General features: G+C 41.2%; 1 protein-coding gene across 3 annotated transcripts in view; it reads right to left on the bottom strand.

The window, feature by feature from the left end:
* The window catches only part of rprd2a (regulation of nuclear pre-mRNA domain containing 2a), a 37,831-nt gene that overhangs the window by 6,575 nt on the left and 15,767 nt on the right, over positions 1 to 15,489 (bottom strand). Inside the window, exons 2-10 of one of the 3 annotated variants that reach the window (XR_011979287.1) lie at positions 12,516 to 12,645; positions 12,197 to 12,327; positions 11,902 to 11,954; positions 11,638 to 11,764; positions 11,291 to 11,466; positions 10,035 to 10,359; positions 9,646 to 9,882; positions 8,426 to 8,632; positions 4,630 to 6,503 (exon numbers count right to left, since the gene is read on the bottom strand). Coding sequence is in view for 1 of the 3 variants with exons in the window: in XM_072675592.1 (XP_072531693.1) it covers positions 4,759 to 6,503; positions 8,426 to 8,632; positions 9,646 to 9,882; positions 10,035 to 10,359; positions 11,291 to 11,466; positions 11,638 to 11,764; positions 11,902 to 11,954; positions 12,197 to 12,327; positions 12,516 to 12,645 (3,131 nt within the window). In the remaining 2 variants the exon portion in view is untranslated. Of the gene's footprint in view, positions 1 to 3,416; positions 6,504 to 8,425; positions 8,633 to 9,645; positions 9,883 to 10,034; positions 10,360 to 11,290; positions 11,467 to 11,637; positions 11,765 to 11,901; positions 11,955 to 12,196; positions 12,328 to 12,515; positions 12,646 to 15,489 lie in introns of those variants that run through there. The other 2 variants (XR_011979286.1, XM_072675592.1) reach the window with 2 other exon arrangements.

The following is a 15,489-nucleotide window of genomic DNA, read 5'->3' as shown; positions in this document are numbered from 1 at the left end:
ATGTTAAACTTAACGCATTAGTGAGATCCTGCTGGTGTGCGATTTCTCTTTTAGTGACGAGCACAAAAGCTATTAGTCCTAGCTCCCCTATGTGTACAATCTATAGTCCATGATTTAAATAAAACCCAAGTAGCCGCATTATAACTGGCATGTCGCCATAATAAGAAAGTACATTTTAATTGGTATTTATAAATATTTTTAAATGAATAATATATATCTTACGGAAGTTTTGTTCCTCACACATTACACAAAAATACTTTTTAGTAATAGATCTCTACAGGAATGACATCATTCTGTAGTCCGCATCATGTCTGTAAAGGGAACTGGAGCAGGATTTCTGTATGACAAAAATACTATAAATGACTAGAAGTTTATTCATTTCGGTCATACAGACATACGTCTTGCCCAACGTGGATACGACTTCAGTGGTCTACGTACACTAGCATACTGTGGTCCGGTCTCCCCAAGTTTGCTCTAGTTCTGTTTGTCAGGTTATTTCAGACTCTCATGTAATAAAAGAGTAAGTAAACAACTTATTTAAACTATTATTTTACTTATGTAACTTCCTATATTAATGCTTCCATTTGTGCCCAAGTAAATTTGGATGACACTCATGGTTAGATGTACCTATTGTTTTTTTGAATGAGTTTTTGCTGGGTAACCACACTGTTTAAAAGCATTAATTTAATCTAGTTTACTGAGCATCCTGTGCATAATCATCATCATCATCATCATCACTAGTAGTAGTAGTACAAACAAAACGTCCATATTTATCTAAACCTCTATTAAAACACAAATCTGAGTGGCTGAATCTGAGCCATCTGAAAGTGGACTAAAAGAATGAAGAAATTGCTACACTCTCAACCTAAAAGATTATGATTAGTTTAGATAAGCATTCCAAAGAAAATAAACGTACAAAAGATCAAGATAAACAGGAAGAGTTTCATAAGATTGTTTGTAAATGTAGTTCCAATAAATCTTAAGAAAATCTTTCAATCATTATTTTCTTATGATCTTCCTTTAGTGAAATGTTAAAAAGAAAAACCTGAACATTCTTAAATAATATATTTTTTTCAAGAATATCATTATCTTAACATTTTTCTTAAGCATAACATTTCTGAACCCAGCCCCTGGTGTACCAAACTCCAGAATCCAGGTTTTATAAGGCTCAGGCAAGTCTTTAGGCAATACAGATTTTTGTTTAGCTGTGAGTAATAGCCAGAGTCGCATGTTTGTTTGTTTTTTAATTGTTAGCTGAAAAGTAAAACACCATTTGCCTCTAAAGACATATTTACACAATTTAGTTTTAACTATGTTTTTACGTGACCAAACTTCTCTTTACTTCCTAGAATAAAGCTGTAGGTTGTACTACATCAGTGGTAGTGGTCGGTCTGCTGAAAGGCATGTGCTTACGCAACATAGTTTTATTTTTAATAAAGCTTGGAAATCAAGGTTTTCCATGATCTAGGTCCGTAAAAACGTAGATTATGCACTGTGGTACTAATGCATCCTATTGAGAGTTTATGATATATTTTATGTATTGTATGTTATTTTATATATCTACGCAAACCTAAAGGAGATGTGTCCAACTATCTTTTCCTTTCTTAGGTTACTATGTAACCTTCACGAGTTAACTGATTAACTTTTACTTCTGCTGAATGGTGATATAAATGTTTAAGATTTGTCACACACACAAAAAAAAATAAAATTTAAATACAGTAATATGTGGAGCTGGTTTACGTTTTTGGGTCACTCCTGGATAGCTGCTTTTACGTGGCTGATTTTAACAATTGGATTGGAATCGGAATTTTTTGTACTGCAAAATATGCAGAGAACACCCATTAGTCTTCATACACTTTATGTCCAAAGGTTCTCAGCCCTGTTTATTAGTAGATTTAGGTTCTTTAAACACTTGTTGCCAATGCAAGAACACAGACACAAGCATTGGCAATAGAACAAAGTCCAGAGCAGCTGTACACTCGCCTCAACTCACCTACGGCTCTTGTGGCCGACTGCAATTGAATCATTACCCAAAGCCTTCGTAACGTGAAGGCTTTTACTGCAACATGGGGGACACACACTCCCCACGAATCCCCTTGCTTCAGGAAGAAAAACTGAGCAAACCTTTGGACATGGAGTGTGTTCCCAACTTTGGGCCATTAAAATACTATTGCAAGAAAAAGTAAGAGAACCCTTAGAAATGGAAACCTCGAACTAAACTAATAAAACAAGCAGGTTTACTAATGTTACATAATCAGTGGACCTCCACAGGCCATGCAGGCTAGAAAAAGTAAGTGAACCACTATTATGACTTCTCCAAGAGGCACTGAGCAAATGTTAGTCTCAGTTAAGGAGAACGGTGTCAAAGTTTGGGTTTTACAGGTACTCTGCCATGTTAAATAAAAGCAGACAAAAAGCCTGGGGCCATGTGTCTTCTCTGTACCACTATTAAATAAAAGGCACAAAAATAGAGACCGATGAAGCTGAAACAGAGCTTCATCTGGAAGGAACAGATTCAAAGGTGTATCAAAAACCTGTAGAATGGAACGTGCATCAGTACATGACCTAAAACTGAAGAGACGCTGGGTTATGCAACAAGACAATTACCCAAAGCACATCTACTAAAGCACAGTTTTGTTTTGTTTTATTAGATTTATTTGCAGCCACAGGAAATGTTTGGAGGAGGTGATGGCTGCTATAGAGGGATCCACAAGTTTTTAAAACCAAGGGTTCACTTACTACTTCTAGCCTGTACTGTAAATGTTTACTCAATGAGCTCAATAAAAGACATGGACAGAACTGCTTGTGTGTATTTAGCTTGTTTGTAACTTGGATAACAATCAAACCACATTTTTTATTAATAACCAATACAGAAGGGCAAGGCCAAAGGGTTCTCCTGCTTTTTCATGCAACTGAATGTAACAGTTTGAGGCTGAAATCTGTCAGCACCCTGTCATGTTACAACCTTCAGTGCCTGCAATTACAAAAATAAAATGGGCTGCAAATGAGTATCAGACAGAATTAGGCAAATGAAGACGGGATGAAGACTCAGAGACACCATGGTTGAGAAACACTCTCCCATGGAGTTTTTCCAGAAACTTTATTTAAATCAGTACAGTAAAGAATCCAGGAAAGAACGCGACGTTGACTCTGGCTCCATCACAGATTAACTTCTTTTCTTCAGCATCTTCAGTCATTTTTCTATAATTTATATTTTTAAAAAAGAAATCCCCCAAAAATATCTAGTTACCCCTTTAACATACTTTCAGTCCACCTCTCCCCCCATTAACATGTAAGGGCGAGACAAACAAGCTCACAGCCAACGCTTGTTTACGTGAAAAGTTGAACGTCTTGGCCTAGAACCCATGATGCATTATAGCTTAAATATCTAATTCTCCCCCCCCCCCCCCCCCCAGCACACAGTAACAGTATACTGAATGCAAGCATACATTCTGTTTCAGTCTATGTACAAACTGAAGCGCATGAAGACTGAAGTGAATTTAAATCGGTGAGCAGAAGTGAGCTTTAAAAGTCAAAACGCAATAGTTGAGTGTTTAAAGGGAATTTCCACTGAGCGTTCTCACTTTCCGCATAATTACCAAGAAAAGACGTAAACAAAGTCAGAGTGGCATGAAGTGAAATGGTTGAATCTAGAGAACTACAAGAGTCTACAGTAGTGGTCATGGGGAGCCGACGTCCAAAGCTTTCATTGCAGGGGTGTCCCATCTCATCCACAAAGGGCTAGCTAGAGTGGGAAGTGTTAGTTTTTCAGTCTAGCAAACACCTCAACTGTTCATACACAGAGATTGAACAAATGGAATTTAGTGCGTTCTGCTTGATTGGAATGAACACCGGCAGCCCCAACAGCCTTTCACAGATAGGACTGAACACACCTGGTCGAAAGACTCCCTTCTTCAAAAAGGTTATTAGATTAGATACTGGCCTGAAACTAAAGCACTGTTTTTGTTATCAAAAGGATCTGGTCTAAAACGCCTTTGTAAAAATGCCTTTATGGCAGAAAGGTACATGCAAGACTTTAACTAGCAGACATTACAACCCCTGGTTCCTTTCACTACCACTCTGAATAATTTGTTCACATTTTAACATTTGAATTTAGCAGAATTTTAGAACATTTATCTGGACGTCGCACTGGCATTCAAAGGTACATTCCACCACGCACTTTTTTTTTCTCCATACACGCGTACACACACGCACACATGCAGACTCACACACCACCTTTTTGAGAGGGATGAATGAATACTATAAAATTCTTCTACATACTGAATTATATCTGGAACTAAAAAAAAAATAAATGCCAACGATCAAAGAAAAGGATAAGCACCTCATTCCTTCTTTATCTTGCAATATTCAAGGCTCCTCCGCTTGCGCGATCCTTCATCACCAGCTTCCACTGCAGTAATCTCCCTCTTGCTGATTGGCTTTCAATACTCGATTACGCGACACGACCTTCTCTTCACAGCCCATATGGGGATTGAAGCGTTTCAACCTCCACAAGAAGCTCAAATCCCCATCCCACTTCAGAACGCAGATCTTCAAACCGCTTAACACCAACTTGGAGTATGTGGGTTTATGGTATATGTACCTGTGAATGAAAATTAGTGCTGTTACCTAGCCAGGCCTAGCGAAGGTATCCAACAGGAGATCCATGTTACGTGGTTGACAGCAGGAAGAGTCATCTGGCAGCAAGTCCAATGTTCTAGCAGTCGGATGCACATGCTTCAACAAGTAGCTTCAACCTCAGTAGCGTGGTGGTAGGAAAGGTCTTTTAGGGGGGTAAAACACGCCCCCAGGTCTGGGACCTCCAACGAATGGGGGAGCATGTCGCTTGCCTCTCTGAAATGCTGGTTCACTGGGATATGGGATGTGTGGTGGAGGAGGGCGACGAAGTGGTCTCTGTGGTGGGTATGGACCAGGACGGGGAGCACGGTAGGGGAACGGGGCAGGAGGTCTGTGTTCGAGATGAGGAGGCAGTCTATGTTCTGGGAGGCGTGGTGTTTTATCACGGTCTTCGGCATAGTAATTGTGGGACTGAGGTGAAGGGGAATGCTCAGCATTGTAAGGATGAGAAGAAGGGTTATGATTGACTACGTTACCATATGGGTCACTGTAGGGATCCTCAGGTGGAGGGTGCGGAGGGCGTTGGAGGGTCATATTAGGGGGGTGTGAATGGTGAAGTGGAACTCCAAGACGATTATTATAGTCCACAGGGCCATTCTGAGGACCTGGAGGGGCCAAGCGTGGAGGAGGACCACGAAGCCGAGGTCCAGACACATTCAGATGGGCATGCAAAGGCTCTTTGGGCCGAAACTGATGGGACTGACGTTCATTGTAATCTTCATAACCAAGAGGGTTTGCTGAACCATAGGCAGATATATTATCACCAACCTGCACTTTATCAACAGGATCTGGATGGTCAACAGGATCTTTACGCACACCTCCCACTGAGGTCAGAAAGTCTTGAGGAGGAGGTGGAAGCTGAGGAATTGGTGGCAGTGGTGGTAACTGGCCACTGAAGAAGTCAGAAGGAGCATTGAGATCTTGTCCAGGTTCTCTTCCGTACGCTTCAGAGCGGTGCTTATGACCATCTCCATATGGTTCCCCATACCAGCCATCATCTGCCAGGCCAGCAGCATCTCTTGCTTTACCAGTAACGGAGTATGCTGTTGCCCCTTGGCTTACTGAGCCAGTTCTCTCCGTTTTAGCATTTTCAGTTGACATTTGACTGCTACCTGCCAGGGACGTTTGCAGCACTGATTCCACGTTTTGGTGACGTCCAGCCTCCGTTTCGGTCACTGAACTTTGGAAGTCCTGGTTTGTCTTTGTCTGATACATCTGTCCCCCATTTTGTGACCCAAAACCAAATTGTGAACCATGCTTACTTTGCTCTTTCCATGAATCCTTAGAATAAGTGGTCATGGACAATCCACTGGTCCCTTGGGATGCAGAACTGGTCGCCAAAGCTGCAGTTGCTGACGCTGCTTGCGGAGGCCCACCCTGATACAAGAACGGTTGTACGACAGGATCATCCATGACTTCATCCTGAGTCGGCGTAGCACCAGACTCGTCCCTTACAGGAGTTCCCCCTAGGTTCTCCGTGCTTGCAGAGGGACTGTCAACAGCTTTAGGCCAAGGAAGAATAGATGGGAAACCCATATTTAAGCCTCTCAGCACCGAGTTCCCCTGGAGGAAACTATCAATTTTGGAATCCAAGCTAGAGCAGACAGGCTCCACTTTCTCCACTTCCTTCTGAAGATCTCTGGTCTGAATAATGTTGGGGGATTGAGAGGATGGGGCAGGCTCAGCTCTTTGAGGGGTGGAGCCTCTTGCCAATGGGAGAGCAGATGACACTGAGGTCTTGGGTGAGGCCTGCGCATGCGTTATATTAGTGGGGTCTGGGGATGGGTTCATTGTCATGGGTCCATCCCCTGAGCCTGATGGGGTAGAGGTCATTCCAGCCTGATTGTTCAGTAAGGATGAGAGACCTGAAGGAAAGATGGACATGGAGAAAAAGAAACAAGGATATAGAAAAAGGTTGGAGTCAACATGTTTGCAGAGAAGCTACTCTAAGGATACAAGCCTCTTTGCTCCCACCTTCTTTTTACATGCCACTCCACCTTTTCCAAAGTACCACCATGGTCACCAACCCCATATTATCCCCAGAAACCACACTATTCATAGTAAGTAATAGTACGATCTACTACAAGAAAGGCGCTTATTTTTACTGAAACGTTCTAGACACGCTAGGAGGGGAGCAATTTGTAGAAGCAAAACACCTGCCTCAGGCTTGAACAGAGTAATTCATTTCGATACGTTCACAGTGATTGATTTGCAGCCTAAATTACAGAACCCAAGCATACAAAAATGTACGCACACACTACAGTGACTCGAGATCATGTTTCATTTTGTGTGACACAGCGCCAAAGGCGTATAATTATGGAATCATTTCAGCAGAACTGATCCCAGAAGCGTCGCTGGGGAATTTGCAATCTGCTGACAACAAAGTGAACCCTTACTGCGTCATTTTTAACTCTTTAATTCCACACTTGTGAGAAACTTGAATAAGAATGGGTGGCGAAAAAGGGGACAAAGTTCATCTTTAGCCTTCCAATCTAGCTAAGTGATCAGAAACCTTCACAGTTGTCACTACTACTGTAGTGGGAGATGGCCAGAATTGTAGTCTAATAAGCAATTCAGCCAGTAGATAAGGAGAGCTAAAAAAAATTAATTAATTAATTAAAAAAAGGCCATTTATGAACAGTGATGGAAGAACTGCTAGTTGAACAGTGGAAGACGTGCAATCAGCTGAACTTCATGGAAGTTGCTTATTAATTCTAGTCTACAGTACAATGCTGCTTCTCCTAGTCATGACATAATTAGATCTGCATTTGTTAACTGTATATTTATTTGTTAAAGTTACTCTTAGGACCATTCACTTGACTTTTTTTTAAATTATTATTATTATTCTTTGTGTGCAATGTGACCCGCGGTTAGTAGGAACACTGTGAGGCCTGCTAACGAATCTGTAACTGGGCAAGCTAAGCAAGGTTAGTTTGGTGGGCTGCAGATAACACTAAGGAAAAGGCTCAATTTCAGCTCTCTGTCCTTGCAGGACCTGATGGGACAAAAGTACCATGAATGGAGGACCAATCTGCAAATAGCAACACGCTGCCCCCCTAGTAATACTATACAGTGCTGAAATATCTGGACAGGGTTTGAATGTATGAAATAAGTGGGTACAGTTGTGGATACCGTCCAATCCTACTATGACATATGTACTGTTAGATATAGTTTCTGTGTAAATTTTACAAATAAAATCTAAAGTTTAAAAAAAAGACCTAAACTAAATTTACCAAATAACATTACTGCATTATTCATTAGGAAGGCGGGCTGGTGAAATGGTCCATTGAGTGTTCAGGGACGCAACAGAAAAAACAAAGAACTAACAGATTTGTACAAGAAGAGTAGCTCCACATGGTTTCCTTTCTATAAAACTAAATGTTTTAGTTGGGGGATATAATAATTAAATAAAGTTTAACAATCCAACTCTGTATTAAACAAGGTCCCAAAAGTCCTGGTCCTAGTTCAGATACACAATATTTAAGCTATATGCCTACTAACTCCCAATTTACCAGTTTTAGCAGTTTTACCAGCAACTTTTCATTCGCAAAAACCAAGAGAAGACTTCATAGACTCGTGTATCTGCATATTCTTATTATGCATTTACCTATTTTATCTTTAATCTCAAAAGTCATTTAAGTTGAGTATGGAATCTCTTTCTGGCATTCTGAACTCAGGAATACGTCAGGCCTGACGGAACACTTGCTCTGTAAATTTTTGTACTTTAAAAACAATCAATCAATCAATCAATCAAAGAGAGAAACACTCTGAAGCGCTCCCTTCTCACCCTGAAGGCCACTTCCTTGTGATTGGGTCTTAGACAAGGCGTTGAGCAGTGTACTTGGGTTGATGTCCACCCTGGAGAGTATGCTGGCCAGTGGGCTGGCTGCAGGGACCGCTGCTGGGGTGGAGGTGGTGGGAGTTTTCAGAGATGAACTTGCTGTGGAAGGGGTGATCGAAGTACTGGTGGATGAGCGGGATGCTGGGCTTACCCCTACAGATGGGATTGAGGAGGAGGGGAGGGGAGAAAAGAAGGGAGAAGCTGATGAGCTTGCTGCAGATGCTCTTTAAAACTCTTTAAAATGACAATATTTGTGCACAGTTTAGCTGATTTTTAAATAATAAAAAAAGGAATTTAGGAATACTTTTTTAGTCAATCAATCAAAATAATGACTATTAACTATTCTAATGGGATTTTGTTTGTGTGCTCAATTACAATAATTTAACTATAATGAACATTTTTAACAGTAATATTTCTATTAATATTTTTGTTCTATGAACATTTTACATGTTACATTACCATGACTGCAGCGGTACATGATTAACTTTTAACATGGGGAAAGACGACACTGCGTTTACGGTGCTGTTATGCTACCATGTTGACTATGTGCTCCTGACAACTGAGCACCACACTGTTGGCTCTCTGTCCAAAATACTCTCCACACTTTAGCCGCAGCTTGCTCTCTAGAGACATCCCTGCCTGCGTCCCAAACCACACACTTCTATACTTATTTAACTACATTAACGAGCATATCTATAATGGGGGTGCCCTATCATTAACACACTATTTAGTGCAGAAATGTGCAGTTTGGGGCACAGTCATCGGTTTCAGTTGGAGCTACCATCTTTGCGACACATCAGTGTACATTATGCATCACTTACGACATCAATAATGCCGACGACTCGGCCCAGCCGTAATGCACAATACTGTAAAAATACAGCTTTTCTGAGATGCAATAAAGTTGAAACAAACAATACACCACCAGTGTAAACAAACTGCATACAGTGGTAATTATCCAATCTTTCAAACAGTGCTGAACTAAATCCAGTTAACCTGGGCTAACTATGCTGTCTTCCTAATGAAACATGACGTTGGTCAGTGTTATTCAAATTTTGATGTTATTTACAATATGCTTTGAAAACATTACAATATTGCCCACTTATGTTTATAATGTGCCTATTTTCAACATCTGTGCTGAAAGATGTATCTAGTATCCATGATCTTACCAGAATTCTTCATGACATTTGAGAGTGTGCTAAGGATGGAGCTGATCTTGCTTAGATCAACACTAGCGAGATTAATGGGAAGAGAGGGAGTTGTTGGGGTCACTGCTGCAGCTGGAGTTGTGACCTGTTTCGCTGGTACAGCTTGACTAGACTGAATAGGTTCAGTGACTGCAACCACTGGGGTTTCGCTAGATACACTGACACTGACTGGGCCAGGCTGCTCCACTTTCTCTTCCACTGTGGGATGAAAACAAAATAGGTTAAGAGCGAAATAACAACAACAAATTCAGAGTTAAGTTATCTTCATTGCATTGTTCCAATTCTTCAACCTTACACAATGCATACAAGCAAACTTGGAACCTCTAAGACGAGGGGAGACTCTCACTTACCTATGATGGCCGGCCCCTCTGTCTCTTCCACATCTGACAGCTCCATATCCTCCACGTCACGGTTGTCTTTGTCTCCGAGGGAGGAAAGCGGACTAGGAGCATCACCCAAGGCAATCAGGTCCTCCTCCATGGCCTGGCCATCTAGATCTGGGTCTGGGGTACCAATTTGTGGCAGCCCATGGAAAGGTGATTCAGAGCCTGTGGGTGAGGGGGCATCTTCAGAGGGTGAGGGGATCGGCGAGTCGTTGGGGTCAGGTAAAGAGGTTTTGAGTGAATCCAGCTTGCGCTTAAGATGCAACACTCGGTTGGCAAAAGTTTGATAGGCCTGAGGAATGACAGACATTAGTTATTAGCGTATGTAATATAATACACAAGACCCCAACATCTACTCATTAATGCATTCGTCTAAATCTGCCAATTGTGTGGCAGCAGTGCAAAGCCTAAAACTGTAAAGATGCATGTCATAAAGATGCATGCATAATGTTCACATCAACCACCAGAATGCTGCTGAGTGCACAGGCTTACCAAACTTGCAATTGTAGCTTGGTATGATCAGAGATGCACAGATGGTAGGGTCACAATTTAGCACCAACAGCTTGATTTTTTTGGACTGAACCTGTCTTTTATCAACAGTCCAGGCTGACTGAGGCAATGTAATGGAGTGGGGAATATTTTTTGGCACATGTTGAGCTGTTTATACCGATTATTGCTTATTTGAGTATTCCTGCTGACCATGCGCAATCATGGCCAAAATTTAACAGCTAACAATCTTATAACGAGTACGTCCAGCATGATAATGCACCACGTCACAAAGCAGAAATCATCAAACTGGTTAAATGGACAGGGTAATGATTTAAACTTGAATGAACTTAAACAGCCTTCCCAGTCACAAAAAAATCTCAATCTAATAGAACACTTCTGGGGTGTTGAGAACACTTTTGGGAACAGGAAATTCGTAGAAACGACTACTGAAAAACTACAGGATTGTTTTACACAAATCACATCAACATTGTCCTGAACTGACGTTTCTAAATTCTGGATGAAATGAGTTGATACTTTTGACAGCAAAAGGAGGCCCTACCCAGTAATCAAGTGCTGGAGGAGCGTATAAGGCAACACACCGCCTGCCCAATTAACTCCTAAGGTATTTTTAGTCCAGTTCATGGATGCTTTTTAATTAGTCACCTAAAGAGACTGATTTTTATTAGTTATGATTAAGGTCAGAAACCCACAAACCATTGTTTACAACCACTTACTTTGGTAACAATTTTGACTTCTTTGTATTGCATTTCATAGAAGATGTCTGCATTCTCCAAAGCCTCCATCAGGGAAGGTCCCTTTTTGACCTGTCCATCCATGAAGGCTACAAAGTCCTGGAGCTTTTTACTACCATCCTCAAAATCCTTGGAAAAACGCTTGCCGCCAGCTTTATCTAAAAGAAGGTAAGAAGGAACAAAGATCAATCATTCTCATGCATGTAGACACACTAGCAGTCACTAACAAACACAATAATGTTTTCATGTAAACAACTACATAGTCTGTAAGAGCAGTTAATAAATGAACAGAAAGTGTAGTAGCAGTAGTGTGTCTGTTTTGTGGCTACCTTTGAGTTTCTTCAGAGCCTCTGTGCTGCACACATCCACCCTCATAGCAGCTAGCTGCTTCTCTTTTAGCTCAATCTCATCCATTGAGTTCCTGTACTTAGTCAGTTGCTCGATGAATCCAGAGGGCTGAGCAAAGACAGAATCAGACAGAAGTAATCAATCAGACACATGAGCGAGTACATGAGACAGGTTTCATTGGAACTGTGATTTCTGGTTAAAGCCGTTCAGTCGGTGCACACAAACCGTCAGGTACTGCCACTCACCACAAACTCAGCTACTATTTTAGATCTCAGGGCTGCCTTTGGTTTGACAGGAGCTGAAATGAAAGTGTTGATATATTAAAAACGCTTCAAATATTATTCAGTGAACCTCTGCAAGCTAGCAATTACTTCCTGTTTACATTACAGTAAATGTCAAGGAAGCTAATTAAACATGAGAATGAGGTTCAAACTAATACAGAGTTAAAAATTCATATAGGATTAGCTTACACTGATCTTGCATTTCAGTTTTTCAGCACAGCTAATAAAACACAGTATTGACCAGTGGATTGGCTCAAACCTGGTGGTTCTTCTCTCTGGATCAGACCACTCCTGAGCTGACTAATGAGCTCCTCTGAATAAACACTCCTTTCCTCCCAGATGGACAAGATCCTGTCCACAGACTTGCGCACCTGTGAGTCTTTCACAGCACTGTAGAGTAAATGAAAGGAAAAGGTCATTCGTAATAAGGTTTAAAGAACGTCTACTAATAATGCTTCTATTTGCAGAGGGAGAAAGATACACAAAGGGAGAGATGTTCAGAGGAAAACCAATATAAAGGAGAAGTCAGGAGTTCACAGAACACAGCAATGTAAAATGTATAACAAAATGTGCCTCACTTGACAAGCTTAATAGCTTCCGGCAGAACATCGGTGAAGGTGGTGCGGTAGACAATGGCATTTTTCCTCTTGCAATTTTGAATGACGTCATTTGCCAGGTAGAAAAGATTGAGTCTGTGAGATGAATCCGCTGAAAGAGCAAAGAAATTCAGTTAATCTCTGTTAAAACTTAACGCTTATGTGACACACACACAGACTTCTGCGGCAACTAACTGATTTTGTCGTTAACAACACCACATACCAAAATCACATCTTAATAGTGTCAGGTGACCAATTAAGTAAAAATACAGATGGCAGAGAGCGCAGAGCAGAGCTGAGCACAACCAAAAGAATCAACAAGCCTTAGAGCTATATCAAATCATGCGTTTTCTTGCAGCTCTGTATTTCTTGCAGACAATATTTTTGTGTACTCCAAGTAAAAAACCTCGTTCGATTATAACCACAGTGACAAACATACGTACAACAGTTCTGAACAAAACACAAAGAAATGGGAGTGCTGTAGAGCACCAGATAACGTACATCTACTGCCTTCCAAAGAAGAGGAGCCGTGTCCATGCTTGAAGGCTCTACATTTAAAGCATCCACCCAAACATCCTTACGTCTGCTCTAACCACTTTGTGTAAGGGAAACCAATACCATGAAAAAGTGGCTCAGCCTTAAAGCTCCAGCGAAGCGGACATGTCGGGTGCTTGTGAGGCTCTTAGCTGGCTAAGCACCCGAAGCTTCTGCTTCACCTGAGATTGAAGGCAGAGAGAGAAAATTCCAAGAGCACAACAGCGAATCCTGAAAAATGTAAGAAAGAACCCAAGGGTAACAGAGAACAAACCTTCAGACAAACACTGCACACCAAAACCTTCTCTCAACTGTTAAGCATGGTGAAGAGACGTTGGGTAATGCAACAAGACAATGACCCAAAGCACACCAAAAAACTAAATGGTTGAAAAATATGATAATGCGTGGTGTTGGAATGGCCAAATCAAAGCCCTGGACTTAAACTTATTGAGATACTCAGGCATGACCTGAAGGGGGCTGTGTCCAGAACACATCTCAGAAAATACTGATGATTGGAAACACATTTGCAGGCAGGATTTGTATAAAATTCCTCCTCAACATTGTGCAGAGCTTATTTGCAGGAGATGCTCGCTGCTACAGGGGGATCCACAGGCTATTATATTTAAAGGTTCACTTACTCTTCTCCAGCCTACACTGTGGATGTTTACTCAATGTTTACTCAATAAAAGACATGAACAGTACAGTATATAATACAGCTTGTGTGTAATTAGTTTATATTGTGTTTGACTGGGACTTAGATAATGATTAGACCACATTTTATTAATAATCAATGCAGAAATGCAGGTCCTTCCCGAGGGTTCTCTAACAGGGCAAAAACCACCAGCTGTTTTTAAAAGTAATCACTAACAGGCCTTCCGTACAGACATAGGCTTAACTACACAAATGCAACCCTGCTGTGGAAGAATTTATCTACTCCTGCTGTGTGTGTGGAGTTCAATCTAGTCAATCACACTGTACGAACAGTCATATGTGGCCCATGTTGATAGGTTTTGTACATTGCATAGGGCAAAACAATAAAATCTAGCAAGTGAGCCATTAAAATACATTCATTATTTTACATTTACATTTACATTACATTTACGGCATTTAGCAGACGCTCTTATCCAGAGCGACTTACAAAGTGCTTTGCTATTTACCCAAGAAAACCTTCGCTAGTTAGAATAGGCTAATAATTCAAAAGATACCTCCAAGCTTAGACATTACTAAACATAATACAATAAGGCGACCATAGAACTATTCGTCCAAGTACTCTCTGAAGAGGTGGGTCTTCAGTCTGCGTTTGAAGACAGCGAGTGACTCGGCCGTTCGGACACCCAGGGGCAGCTCGTTCCACCACTTTGGTGCAGGACAGAAAAAAGCCTGGACACTTGTCTTCCGCGGATTTTGAGGGATGGGGGGTCGAGCCGAGCCGTACTTGAAGCTCGAAGGGCTCTTGGTGCGGATCGGCTTTTGACCATTGCCATCAGATACGGAGGGGCTGGTCCGTTCTTGGCTTTGTAGGCCAGCGTCAGGGTTTTAAATCTGATGCGGGCAGCTACAGGAAGCCAGTGGAGAGAACGCAGCAGTGGAGTGACATGGGTAAATTTTGGGACATTGAAGACGACCCGTGCCGCTGCATTCTGGATGAGTTGCAGGGGCCTGATGGTGCGCAGAGGGAGACCAGCCAGAAGAGAGTTGCAGTAGTCAAGTCTGGAAGTGACGAGAGACTGAACAAGGACCTGGGTGGCTTCTCTAGAGAGGAAGGGTCGAATTCTCCGGATGTTGTACATTTTACTCACAGTGGAGTGTCATGTAGTATTATTATTGGGATGTGTGAGTGTTTTGAGTTTTTGTGAAAAGTGTTTGTATTATTTGTAAAATAAAGCATTAGATTATTTGTCCAGTTACCAGGTGCTTGCATGTTTCAATTTTGTGGAAATTCCTAGCTTCTCTGCATTAAGTTCATTTTATCTACAAAGGGGAATTTGCTTTTAGCCCACCCTCTTTTACCCCACTGTGTAGTAGGCTGAATAGGGATCCCATTATTTAATGGATTCATTTACTGTCTCTTACATTTGCCATCTAAAAGCTGCAACAACATTTTATTAGGCTTCATTTTAAAACTTAGATTCACTTAAAGTACCAACCATCAGTGAGTGCTTAAATTCGGTATGCAATATTTACATAGACATTCAATATAAATGAATTTGAAGGGATCACATTGAGCTCAACTGGAGCAGCAGCAAATTATGAGAAATAAAAATATAGTACTTAAAACATCATGTACTGCAATATATCTAGGTTATACATCAAACTGCGCATTGCTTCAATATGAATGAACACTATAGTACACTATTCTCTCCGAGAACAAATACAAGTCAGTAATCCCTGCAATGTAATTATTGGTGTGGCCCACAAACTT

Source organism: Salminus brasiliensis, chromosome 3 (assembly GCF_030463535.1).
Source record: "Salminus brasiliensis chromosome 3, fSalBra1.hap2, whole genome shotgun sequence".
In the NCBI taxonomy this organism is placed as follows: domain Eukaryota; kingdom Metazoa; phylum Chordata; class Actinopteri; order Characiformes; family Bryconidae; genus Salminus; species Salminus brasiliensis.
This window is presented reverse-complemented; position numbering and strand designations above follow the sequence as displayed.